The sequence below is a fragment of the Boleophthalmus pectinirostris genome, unplaced genomic scaffold (assembly GCF_026225935.1).
Source record: "Boleophthalmus pectinirostris isolate CB_2022bp ecotype Guang Dong unplaced genomic scaffold, ASM2622593v1 HiC_scaffold_14, whole genome shotgun sequence".
Taxonomy (NCBI): domain Eukaryota; kingdom Metazoa; phylum Chordata; class Actinopteri; order Gobiiformes; family Gobiidae; genus Boleophthalmus; species Boleophthalmus pectinirostris.
In genome coordinates this window covers 9,547,198-9,559,604 of record NW_026571047.1, presented here as the reverse complement: position 1 = coordinate 9,559,604, position 12,407 = coordinate 9,547,198, and the positions used below count along the sequence as shown (strand labels likewise).

General features: G+C 37.1%; 1 protein-coding gene across 1 annotated transcript in view; it reads left to right on the top strand.

Moving 5' to 3' along the window:
- The window catches only part of mapk8b (mitogen-activated protein kinase 8b), a 37,976-nt gene that overhangs the window by 3,726 nt on the left and 21,843 nt on the right, over positions 1-12,407 (top strand). The window contains exons 2-4 of the mRNA XM_020924412.2: positions 4,729-4,909; positions 6,811-6,940; positions 10,472-10,530. Coding sequence (XP_020780071.1) covers positions 4,788-4,909; positions 6,811-6,940; positions 10,472-10,530 — 311 coding nt within the window. The 5' untranslated portion in view covers positions 4,729-4,787. The remainder of the gene's footprint in view (positions 1-4,728; positions 4,910-6,810; positions 6,941-10,471; positions 10,531-12,407) is intronic.

The window sequence follows — 12,407 nt, the reverse complement described above, 5'->3', positions numbered from 1 at the left end:
AAGTCAAATTAAGTTTCTGTTTGCCAAAAGAAAGGAGGATAATTTATTTATTTTACCATTTAAATGGTAAGACTGAGGGAGGTTTGTTATTCTGCTGCTGCGGGCAACACAGCAGGCTGTGACTGGCTGATGGCAACAATACAGAAGCCTATAAGATGGGCTCTGACACTGACAGGAAAAAAAACAGACCTTAGCTTTTAGCATTATTATACTAACATTTCAAACCCTTACTTTGGTACTAAGACAATGATCGATACTCCATACCATTTCTGTATCAATACTTGCTCAAGTGTGTTCCTAGTTTTTATACATTTTTTTATTTTTTTTTACTGATTATTGTCTGGGTATCAGTCTTTTTTTTTAATAACCCTACTGTCTTGAGACCATAGACTGTATGGGCATAGCTAAGCCGCCAACTGCCGTGATCCAAATAGGAAGTGAGCATAGGGGCATTTCTGGCTACATCAACTCCAATTGACTTAAAATATTGTCACCACTGTCTGTAACTGCTGCAGTGACCCTCATCATTTTGGTTTTAAAATGTTCACATTTGCCTGCTCTACATGATCCTGCTGTTTTTTATTTTTTTTATTTTTCTGTTTTGTCCATTAATAAATTCCTATTCCTAATTTGGAACTCGGCCCCAAACTCTACCTACCTGCTAGACTCGTGAGCTTCATTTTACTGAAGCTGAACGCTAAGGGTGGCGTCTCACTCCCTTAGTCCACTTCTTTATACAGTCTATGCGTGAGACTGTATTTTTTTGTTGTTGTTGTGTTTGCTAGCATAAAATTAAATTGGCTTAACTCCAGTTATACGATCAGGTTTTGATTGTAAGAGATTTAGACACATAACAAATGCAGAGTCTGAAGATTAGACGGCAATGTGTGGCATGGTGCCTTGCCCATGAACTCTTTGTTGAGTAGGAATTAAACTTCCAGTTTGTTACTGGTCAACCTTTTGTTATTAGCATATCTTTGTTGTCCACAGGTGACCCCAACCTAGTTGCAGACAAAAAGAAAACATAAAGTGAAATAAAGTTTATCCTTCAAAGCACGGAAATCAAACCCAGAACTAAAACCCGTCTAAAAAAAATTGAGCCAAGCGGTTTGAAGTGTGTTATCAGGGGAGCTTCCCTTCTATTCATAATTCAGCAGAAAATGAATAAGTTTAATATTCAGAGCTGATAAGGAGCTGTTTTTGTTGTACCCTATTATTTTTTTCACCAACAAAACAAAGAGTTCCTTTTATTAAAATATCTCAGTAGTTCCCCAGTGTCCTGAATATATCAACCTTCTTTCTTTCAATATAATATCAGGTAGTGTTTATTAATTAGTTAACCCTTTCAGCGCTATTGAAGTGGCTTTTTTGTATTAAAGGGCTTTAATTAAATGTTTGATAATGTTTTTTCTTTGTTCTTGTAGGCAGAATGGGTGACTTGATAAAAGACATGTATTGCTTTTCCTAGAAAAAAGCAATACATGTCTACATGCAACTCCAACATGCATTTGTTCAATTACGAGTGATCTTAATTGTCCAAATTACATTAAAAAAATACATTCCCTTCTGTATAGACCAGACATGCAACTTGTCCTCCTTGTCTCTATGGCTGAATGATGGTTCAGTGTCATACTGTGAAACGTTCTTGGGAAAGAGATGGCATCTCTAATGTTGTCACAATACTAAAATTTCGATACCAAGGAATAGATTTGATACTCTATACCAATTCAGATCCCACTATGATAATAAAAAGCACCCTTTCTTTGGACAATAGAATGTAATTTTGAACATTAATTCATAGGACTTTATTTTATATTACCTTGTTGCCTAATATTTTTGTAATCCCTCAGTCCTCCAAGTAGGTTCCAATAGTCCATGAGTGTATATTAGTCTGTGTGGTACTTATGTGTGTTATGTACCTATCTGGTACTTATACTTGTACTGATACAGCTTATACTTCTGTATACAATGGATTATTTCTGCCCTGTGAATGTGACTTTTTTTTTTGTATCGATGCCTACTCAAATGAGTATCTAGTTTCGATACTAGTTTTAGTACCAATTAGTATTTGATTTTTCAATACTTTTGATGCTTGCAAAATATGATAATCTAAATGTCCTAACTTTCTTTAAAAATGTTGCAGTTTGCACAGCTTACTTGTACTCTGAGGCGGAGGGCTCTAATACTGTTCCATGTTTATTTGCCATTGCCACCTGCTGCTTCTGCGAGATAAAACATCGTCTTTCCTGAGTCTTTTGCACACATTTTGAAATCCCTGCACTTTTGTGCACTGTCGACAAGCTTCTTCAGCGAGGAAGGAAAAGATGGTGTTATGATCAAAACTGGGAGAGACAGGAGAGGAGGAAAGAGAGACAGGGAGAGGGAGAGAAAGATGAAGTAAAGCTGGGTGGATATAGGAGGACACATGGCGGGGAATGCATTTAGGGGACAGCTTAAGATCCTATTTGACATTTTGTGCACGTCTCAATTTGAGCCATACTCCGGTCGGCCAATCTTATTTCGTTTGCTGTTTCATACAAAGAATCAGTCCGCTCCCTGTCATTTCAAGTTGGATTCAGGAGGGGTGGAAAAATAAAGTGGGATGAAAAAGGTGGGGCAGCACCATCACACAAAACACAAATTTTGAATTCATAAACTGAAATGATTTGAGAGCTTCTCTATTTCCAGATGGATTAAAAAAAAAAAAAAACATTACATTTGACACAATATTTGTGCTTACCTCCATGGAGATGTTATTGTCTTGGAATGTTCCACATTATGGCATTAAACTTATCAATTTAGCATTAGGCTGGTCAAATATTTTTATTGTGTACACATAGAGCATTTAACTTTTAGCATAGCTATTTTTTTTATTCCAGGACTGGATTCTGTCAGAGTGCACATTGTAAACAGCTCCAGGAACATTAGCGTTTGACAGATTAAAATGGGAACTGATGAACTAATGCAAGAATTCTACACATTTCAGAACATGTTTGTAAAAGGACATTCTCTTACCTAATTAACTGAAGACTTTGCAATTTGATAACTGCACCTACTCACATTGGAATTCTGATTCAATTGAGATATTGTCCAGCCCTTTTTCAGACAATATTTTGATTAATGTAATACCTTCATGTTGTCATTCTGTCAGCAATGAGTACATAAAGTGGTGCCAGTTTTGGATAGCATGGGAAACGGTAACAGAAACTGCGTGCTGCCATAGAAACAAGTACTTTGGAGGAGATGAGAGTCTGCGGCACGGTGATGTACATGATGTGGGTCGTGGACTGTGAAATCTACAACCATCATCTCTACTCAGAGCCAACCTTTTCAATGCTGCGCTCCAAATTCCACTAATGATTCTCGTTCCCAGCATGAAAACCTCGTGTCCTGGATCCTAACTGTGTCTCCGTGCTCCACACCGCACTGCTGTGTTTGTGTTAGAATATCTTATTCGATGCCTGTTTCTGCTTTTATTAGGTTCTGATTAAGTAATGAAGATGAATACGGCTTTATCAAACACAGATGAGTTTTGTTGTGGTTGACAATAAGCCACCAATGACTTTGTGGTCTTTATTTGCACCCTTTATAATAGAATATTGATTTATCTGGGGACTGGGGAGGGATTGAGGTCGAAACTAAGTAAGCAGGCAATGCATGGAAACATAAGATTGTTGTTCACAGGATGTCTCAATTGCATAGATCTTGCATTAGAATTTACCATTAAAAGTTACAATTTTGCTAACAAGGCCAAAATTGGTATTAGTCTATAAATCATTCTATTTAGATTATAAGGATTTTGCATGAACGCTTGTCTTGTGAGTGGAGTTTGGGTCAAATACTGTACATAGAGATGGGTAATAGTTGTCTTTGGTCAACTGCAGCCCTAGTGGGATTGTCAAAAGAATTGATACTAAAATTAGTATTGAGAATGGAGAATGGAAAAAAATACATATTTAGCACTTATCGTAACAAGTATGAAACCACGTGGGAATGTAAAAACTCTGGCAATATGTCATATTAGATAAGCATGTTTTTAATAATCATTGTGGTATTGAGTATCAAGCCCTCGAAACTGAGGTTCGAAGAAAGTTATTCTCTTTGATTTAAAGGTAGGTGCACTATGTAACTTTCTGGTTGGGGCTCTGTCATCTGCTTGTTTCTATGGACATAGCATTGCTCTGCCAATAGTGTTACACTGTATGACATTCAGCTCTTTACATTTTACAGGAGGTTTAATAGCTCAAAAATGCCTTGAAAAACAGGCATTCTGACTGTGAATTGAGGCTGCCCTCTCCACAGATCTGACCTGTAACTTGGTCTTGTTTAGTCTCCAGAAAGATGGAAAGGACCACTGAACATTCCAGACAAAGAAAAAACATCTTTGGAGAAAAGCATTTGAATAATTCTCCACCAGAAAAGTTACACATTTTTTCATAAAGCGGCTCCCACATTTGTATTCAAAATTGATTCACATTTGAACTGTTTACACAGTGGAAGTGTCTACAAAGCTATAAGTACTAACTTCCATGTCTATTGTTACTATATTTTCTAAAAGAGCTACAAAAGTGGATGTAAAGAGAATGGACACAAACTAAGCTAAAACATACGTTACCATGCCAAGAACCTATTGTTTTGACAGAACTTCACTGAAATATATTTTGGGAAGTGGTAAAATTTTAACAAGCAAATATTTACAATATGTTCACTTCTGTTTTCTGTCCCCAGGTGTGGTGAGGAGCGCTCCACTTGGATGCCCTGTCTCGGCGTAGGTCTCAGGTGCCACCATGAACAGGAACAAACGCGAGAAGGAGTATTACAGTATAGATGTGGGCGATTCCACTTTCACTGTTCTAAAACGCTATCAGAGCCTCAGACCCGTCGGCTCAGGGGCACAGGGAATAGTCTGGTAAGTGTAAAATCTATCACCTTCAATAATATTATTAGTTCATAGTACCAAGAGAGAGCTAAATATGAGTGAGGTAAGGAAGTAAGGTTTATTGGTACATTATTTCATACACACAGGCAGGGGCTTAATTTCATTGGACTTCGTTGGTAATATCTAAAAGGAAAATTCACAAATGTTGAAGCTGATCATTTTTATTGCTGGGTTTCAGATAACATTACATTATTCTAAAAGCCAATAGTGTTTAATACAGATGGTACATTTTTAGGTTTAGTTTAGGTTTAGTCACTAAAAGAAGGTTCAGCATTTATGTATTTACCTTAGATATTTCATGGTAAAGTATTTTATCGATTGGAAATTCTGACTCTTGGCCCCCATCTGAGAGTATGACATCATCGCATTCTAGAATCTGAAAACCACCATTTAGCGACTAGATGCTATAACTTGTTATAACTTGCTATGTTTCAACAAAAACTGCTTTTCAACAATATATATTTGAGTTTCTCCTCATCTGTATTAAATATTATTGCCCATAACATGTTTTGATGAAATCTGAAACCCAGCAAAAGGTTGTGTTCACAATCTAAAATTTGATTATGTCATCATCATCAGGACAGGGACTTGGCTAACTATATGGGACATTGATTGTTTTAAAGACATTTTCAAACCATTGTACACAAATATTGCACCTTATAATTTTTTGTTTGGGACTTGCTCAATAAACAATCATGTCTTGTGACACCACTGAACATATTGTGTAAAAAAGAATTTCACTTTTGTTTATTTATGCTGACAGTGAAGATGTTGAACTTTGTCTTAGTGTTTCATATGAATAAGACCAATAATTATAGAGATGTTAACCATAAACCAGGTCAGCAAATCTATAGGGATTCTAGTCTGTTGTGATGTCTTGTGTGATTGGCTGAAAGAGTCTTCCTGGTGAAGTTTATACCACACTCGTAACATTCTGGGTCAGCTGTTTTTGGAGCTAAGATGAAATAATAGAGAGTGCATCGGGGATTAATGCATAATGTAGTGTTTGTTGTCAGTGCAGAGTGCGATTGTGTTTCCTGTGGATCTGTTTGGCTTGGAGAGAGCTGTACAGCCTGCCTGGATCACTTTCAGGATAAGCTGGTGTAAATAATGATGTTCTATTTGTATGCTAACATTTGTAGCACCTAGCATTGTTCCAGCATTCTCATACACTAGAGATTACTCATTTGGAGTGATGAATTCCTGTTGATGAACTTGTTACATTTAGTTTGCACAAATCAATATGAGATTTGCAATTCAAGCAGAAGCTAAGACACGTCCCACTGCTTCAGCAATTCTGTGAATATGCTGGGTTATGGCTTTTGATCACATACTATTAAAGATGTCCCTAACTAAGGGGGGCAAAGAGTCATCAAGCTGGGCGATGTTGAACCATTACTCCCAAGAATGGTCTGCATTTTGAAGCTTGTCTTAGTTTTAGAAACTTACACAGGTAATGTTATGGGTTAAAATAGTTTTATTAGTTAATGTTTTCATTTGATTACCATTGTTAACCAATGCCATTGGTAGTTATATTATTTGTTTCTTGACCTTTATTTAACCAGGATAGTCCTGCTGAGATAAAGAATTGTTTTCAGGGGAGTTGTTAAAAATGGTTGGAAAAATCAACTACTAGTGTAAAAATGGTGTTTGTATAAAGGTTATTTTATTAGTCCACAATGTAACTCAGTCAATTTGCATTTCTCATCAGAAAAAAACTGTTGTAGAAGCTTGTGCATGTCTGTGTGGAGATGCTCTTGGTTTCCTTATCAGTCTAATGGCTGTGATTGAGCTGTGTTAGTGAAAGAGTCTTTATGTAGCAGTTAAGATAATGAGCTGACTGTGTGAATGTGTCTTCTCTCTTTCTACAGTTCAGCCTATGACCACAACCTGGAGAGGAACGTAGCCATCAAAAAGCTGAGCCGGCCCTTTCAGAACCAGACCCATGCCAAGCGGGCCTACAGAGAGCTGGTGCTGATGAAATGTGTCAACCACAAGAACGTAAGAACCTATTCACAACTGCACTTTCAGAATGAGGGCTGGGAATCGGGGGCACATTTTAGCTTGGGATTTTAATCAATTTGGTAAAATATACACAATATGCTAAGTGACCTAACCACTTAAACCCACTGTACTCTTTTATATCTTTGATTTTTACTGTTAAAAAACAGAACTTTGTTTGTAGTGGACCAAAGTTAGGAATACCTCACTTCCCTTATGTGTTGTGAGAATCCCAATTATTTACCACGATGAGTTTACTAGTGCTTTTCACAACTATCAGGGACCAGAGGGGAGGTTTTCCTTGACGGTGAAGCTAACAACATTTAGCATGCTAACACACACTTCATTATTATTGGATAATAAAATGCTTGTAATTAGATGCAGACAGCGCACAGTGGACATGTTTTCACTTACAAAGATGCATGTACATTATATTTGTACTGGGGAAAGACTATTTTTACTCAAATAGTTAGTTATGTTGTTTATTATTTTAAAATATTTGCAAAAGAGTTGATGAAAACAAAACAAAAAATTAACTTCCAAATAAGGTTATAAGGGTGATGGAAATAAGACTGCTAATCTACACCATCGGCCCCTCCGACCACCACCACTCACTCACCACACCACATTCATACATTAGCACATACTGCACGCGCTAATCGGAGAGGTGGTTGAACTGCTGACAGACCACTTAAACCACTGTGCCACTGCTGTCCAAAGCTGTATTTGACAAAATAACTTCTAAGTGAGAGCCCGAATTTAGTTATAGGGCCCAAACAATGCTATTTTCTGATCTGTTATAATGTTGTTTCCTCCGTTTTGCAGTTCATTGTTCATTCACTCCACGCTCCCTAATGGCAAGCTACTACTGTAGCCACAGCTGCCCTGGGACAGACTGACGGAATGTGTATTTCATTCACACATGTTTAACACACAAATCCAGTATATTTAGGCTAGGGGATGTAGTAACTAATAAAAACAAACATGTGAGAAAAACAAAACTCCAGGTATGTTGTGTGTGATGTAACAATATTCCAACATGTCTTAAAGGTCTTAAGAGAATTTTTTTTGTAGACAAGCGTACGTGAGTGACGTGACTTGGGGGTGCGTTCAGGGGCAGTACGGCGTCACAGGCACAAATTACTCCACAAATAAATATTAATGAGGTGCCACATAGTAGGACATTTATCTGTCTGTAAATTGGATTAAATGGACGTAATATAGAGAGTCTAAGCTTTATAACGAGGTATAACATGCCCACGTGGATGATCAACCCATATCGGCAAGATTTAGGCTGATAGCCGATATGTGTCCACAAGCGCCCATATCGGCCAGCTGATATATCGGTCTCTCCACAAAAATCTAAACTTCAATATTTTTCCACACTGCTCATCTAAATAAGAACCCTCTCGAAGTGCAAGATCAACAATAAAAGCACTTAACATTGTAACATCCACAAAAACCTCTGTTGTGTTTGCAGTATTAAATATTGATATATAGCAGTATCTTCCCCACAATAATCTGCAGCGATAATCTGTAGCATTTCCAATTTGTGAGTGCTGAGTCCACAGTGAGTCAGCCCCCACATGCATAATGAGTTTCCTACCATAAACACAAACACGCCTGTTCGTTTGCTGGATGCCGTGTAGCTGCTAATGCTGTCACGGACATGCAGGAGGAAATGAGATTATTATGTTGATTATATTATGTTATTTTTTGGATTGTTTTTTCTTATAAATAAAATGAAACTACACTCTTATATTTTTGATTATGCCATTTTCTGATCTATGTTGTAATGTTTTCTCATCAAAAACAGGACCTGGAGTTGTGTTGTGTTTTAATCACACATGTTTAACACACAAACATTGCACATTTAGGCTGAGTTCTTCTCTGAAACAGAAAACACTCCACCTTGTGATGATGGCATGTGGTAATACAGGAAGTGCTCCACTGTGTTTTTAAACTCCATACACAAGAATCATCTCCATAATTTCAATTTCAATCTCTACTGAATAAAAGGTAAAAGACAGAAGTTAATTTAAACTACCACTATATGACGTCACAAGGTCAAAGGCATTTAAGCTTTGGAGGTATAGATTGACTAATAACAGTTTCTCAAACATGTGCGAATGAAACAAAACACAACTCCAGGTTTGTTTTGAGGAGGTAACAATAGTGTAACAGTCTCAAAAAATTAAAAAGTGTTCACGAGTTTCTTATTTTACTACTTTTCTTGTAATTGAAATTTTTCCATTGCGGGACAAATCAAGGTTTCTTCTTTAATCTTATCCTGGCCAATTTGAACCAGCAAGCCCTTATCCTCTTTACCTTTTTTATTAAACAGACATGCAAATACAAAATAACAATCACAGAAAAAATAAAAGTGAACTTGAACCTAATTTTAGTCCGTCCCTTGTATTGTATTAGTTTGTCCCTGACGTACTTAATCTCTGCTAGGCACTTTGCTTTAGGAGTTAAAGCAGTCAGCTAAAACGTTGCAACCTTTTCCTGAGATTTATTAGTCATCCTTACTTTATGATTATTTATTATGCACTCTGCTATGGGGGATAGCAATAGCATTAGCAATCTGACAGCTCCTAAGAAAATAAATTTATCAACCTAAGCTCTCAAATGCTTCTTGTTAAGTTTTGCTCTTTAAGTTGATGTAATTGCTCTCTTCCCTTTAAGGTAGAATTCAAATGGATCTTTTAGTGCAATATTGATTCATTGATTGACCTGCAGCAGAAAATAAACGGCCAATGGGAGTGCTTCCTAAACTGCAGCAAGCACAGAATTGGTCAAAACCTACTTGTATCTGCCCTAACATTCTTATCAGCACAATAAAGCAGAAATAAATCTTATGTTAAATACTACAAAATGCTTGAATGACTGAGTTTACATTTCTGCAGGTAATAATCCTTCAAAAATGTGCTAATATGTGCCTTGGTTGTAGGCCAAGGGGAAAAAAAAAAAAAAAAAAGTGAATGGAAATATCATCTTGTTGTAGGGATGTGATGAGATCTCATACCACAACGTTTGTGTTCAGAAGTGGAGAACAATCCTGTGAAAGTTTCCCCTTCAGTGGGCACTGTAAACTCTGTCCCAGTTTTCTTTTACACCGATAGGGCCAATATTGATGAAAGTATTCAGTGGTAAATAAATAAAAAGTCTCAGTAGCCCACGTGTGTGAGAGTGAAAAGGCCCCCTTGTCCCCGGTTTACTGGTTTATTTTTGCTTTCAAACTCGGGCTGTAGATGGTACCATCATCCTGCCTCCACGGATAGAACGACGGCGCCAAAACCTAAACTAAACTTTGGTCCCAAACACATGTACTGGATTAAATAATCAAGTATCCAGACCAAATAAACTTCACTGGACTAATGGCTTGTGGATGTAGAGTAGGCTAGATCACCCATCTGTATTCTGCACTCAGCCCTACTAGCATATAAACCCAGTAATTGATTTAATTCTGGTCTCTTCCTTCCCAGAGAATCCACGGAATTAACCAGGGCTTTCTTGCTGTTTTCACAGATAATCGGTCTATTAAATGTATTCACACCGCAGAAGACGCTGGAGGAGTTCCAAGATGTGTGAGTATTTTGTGAAGACAGATGTATACTCCATGCTCACAAGATCAGTAGAACAGGATATGACATGTGGGGGGCTTGGATGATATTTTCTTCTTATATTGTCTTATCAAGCCTGTTTAGTCCAAGCAGGGGGTCGGTTATAGCAGAGAAGAACAAATATGCGTTTTAAAGCTCATCTCTGGTTATAGACTGGAATTGAAATGAAACAAAAAGGAGCAAGTGAGGATTCCCCAAACTGCTATAATGCTTTTGTAATGGCCTGTTTATTGTGCTTTTTAGAATGTGCTACATTCTAAATGAGATGTTTTCTTAATAAAAAATTATAACAAACAAAAAATAATTTGGACAAGATTTTCCATCTACAGTTCTATTAAATTTTATTTTCTTTCATGTTGTGCACCATGTTATTGCTTTGCCTGTAATTTTCCACAGCATGGCATTTATTGTATCTATTTCTTTGAAGGTTACGGGTTGGATCTGTGGAAAGGCGACCCCATTCTCAACTTGAATGTATTTTTTGGGTTAAAAACACCTGTAATTGAATAAATGCAAAATGGTTACTTGCAGATGGTAGCTGCTAAAGATGGTTTAATACCCTGTTGTGCTACATTCAAGCCAAGCAACTTCATAGGGGTTAGCAGATGGAAGACCTGAACATTACATTTTATTACACAGTGCACCTTTAATATGATTACTGTATATGCTATACAATTCTGAAAAATATTTAAAAGGCCTATATTATGCAAAATTAACCCCTGTGAGCTTTAAGGCTTGTTCAAATGTTCCCTCAACAAAAACATACCTGGAGATATGTCAAACATTTACAGACATTTGAATAATCATTTATTATTAGTCTGTCTACATCACTCAAGCTCAGAATGCTGTTCCAACCTTGTGATATCATGAAGCAATTGTTTTCTAGGTGAAATGTTTTTACTTTTTATTCAGTAGATATAGGCAATTTCAGGGTTGAAATAATCCCAATGATTCTAGTGAAGGTGTGTGGAGGTTTTTGATGAGGAAACAGCATTATAATATAGATCACAATATAGCATAATATAGGCCCTTTAAAAATGTTCTACTCTAAGAATGAGAGAAATTATTTGATCAGTCTCACCACAAGTTCACAATAACTTCTCAAAAACATCTCATTGAGTTCTTCCTGTTGTTCTTTGCCAGTTTCTTCTTACATTTTTTTCTCACATTTTTCACCTCCTGAATTGGGGTGACACTATAGCACCCCCTACCATAGACATGAAATGTCAGCATTATCAGATATGTACCAAAATTGGGGATTGAATTCTATGCATGACTACAAGCAAAAAAATATATATTATTGGCATGGAGCATTTTTCACTGTTGGCCAGCAGGGGCACAAGACTCCCCCCAAAAATATAAAATCGTACACATATAGGCATAGTCCAATCGTGCTGAAATTAGCATCACTAATGCGTGATCTCGACCTTAATATAATACACTATAAAGCGTGTGATAAGTGTACATGGTAGAGCCCCCTGCCATAGACATTACTGGACTTCTACCATATTCGGGTATTAAATTATATAAATGACTAAAAGCAAAAAAAAAGTATTACGGACTTGGAGTATTTTTCACAGTTGATTAGAAGGGGTGCATAGATACAAAAAAAAGCATTTAAAGGTGCACTGTGTGATTTTTCTAATCTGTGGGCCTGGTCAGCTGACGTCAAGGGACAATAGCATGCCGGTCACGTGGGAGGAGCATGCACACCAGGGGGCCATCATCGCCACGGGCGACTTTAATTCATTCTTATTACCAGACAACAGAACCTTGCCATTTTGCCCCAGTCCTTTTGAACACACTTTGGCTAATCGATCATCTCTGGCATTTCTTCCTTC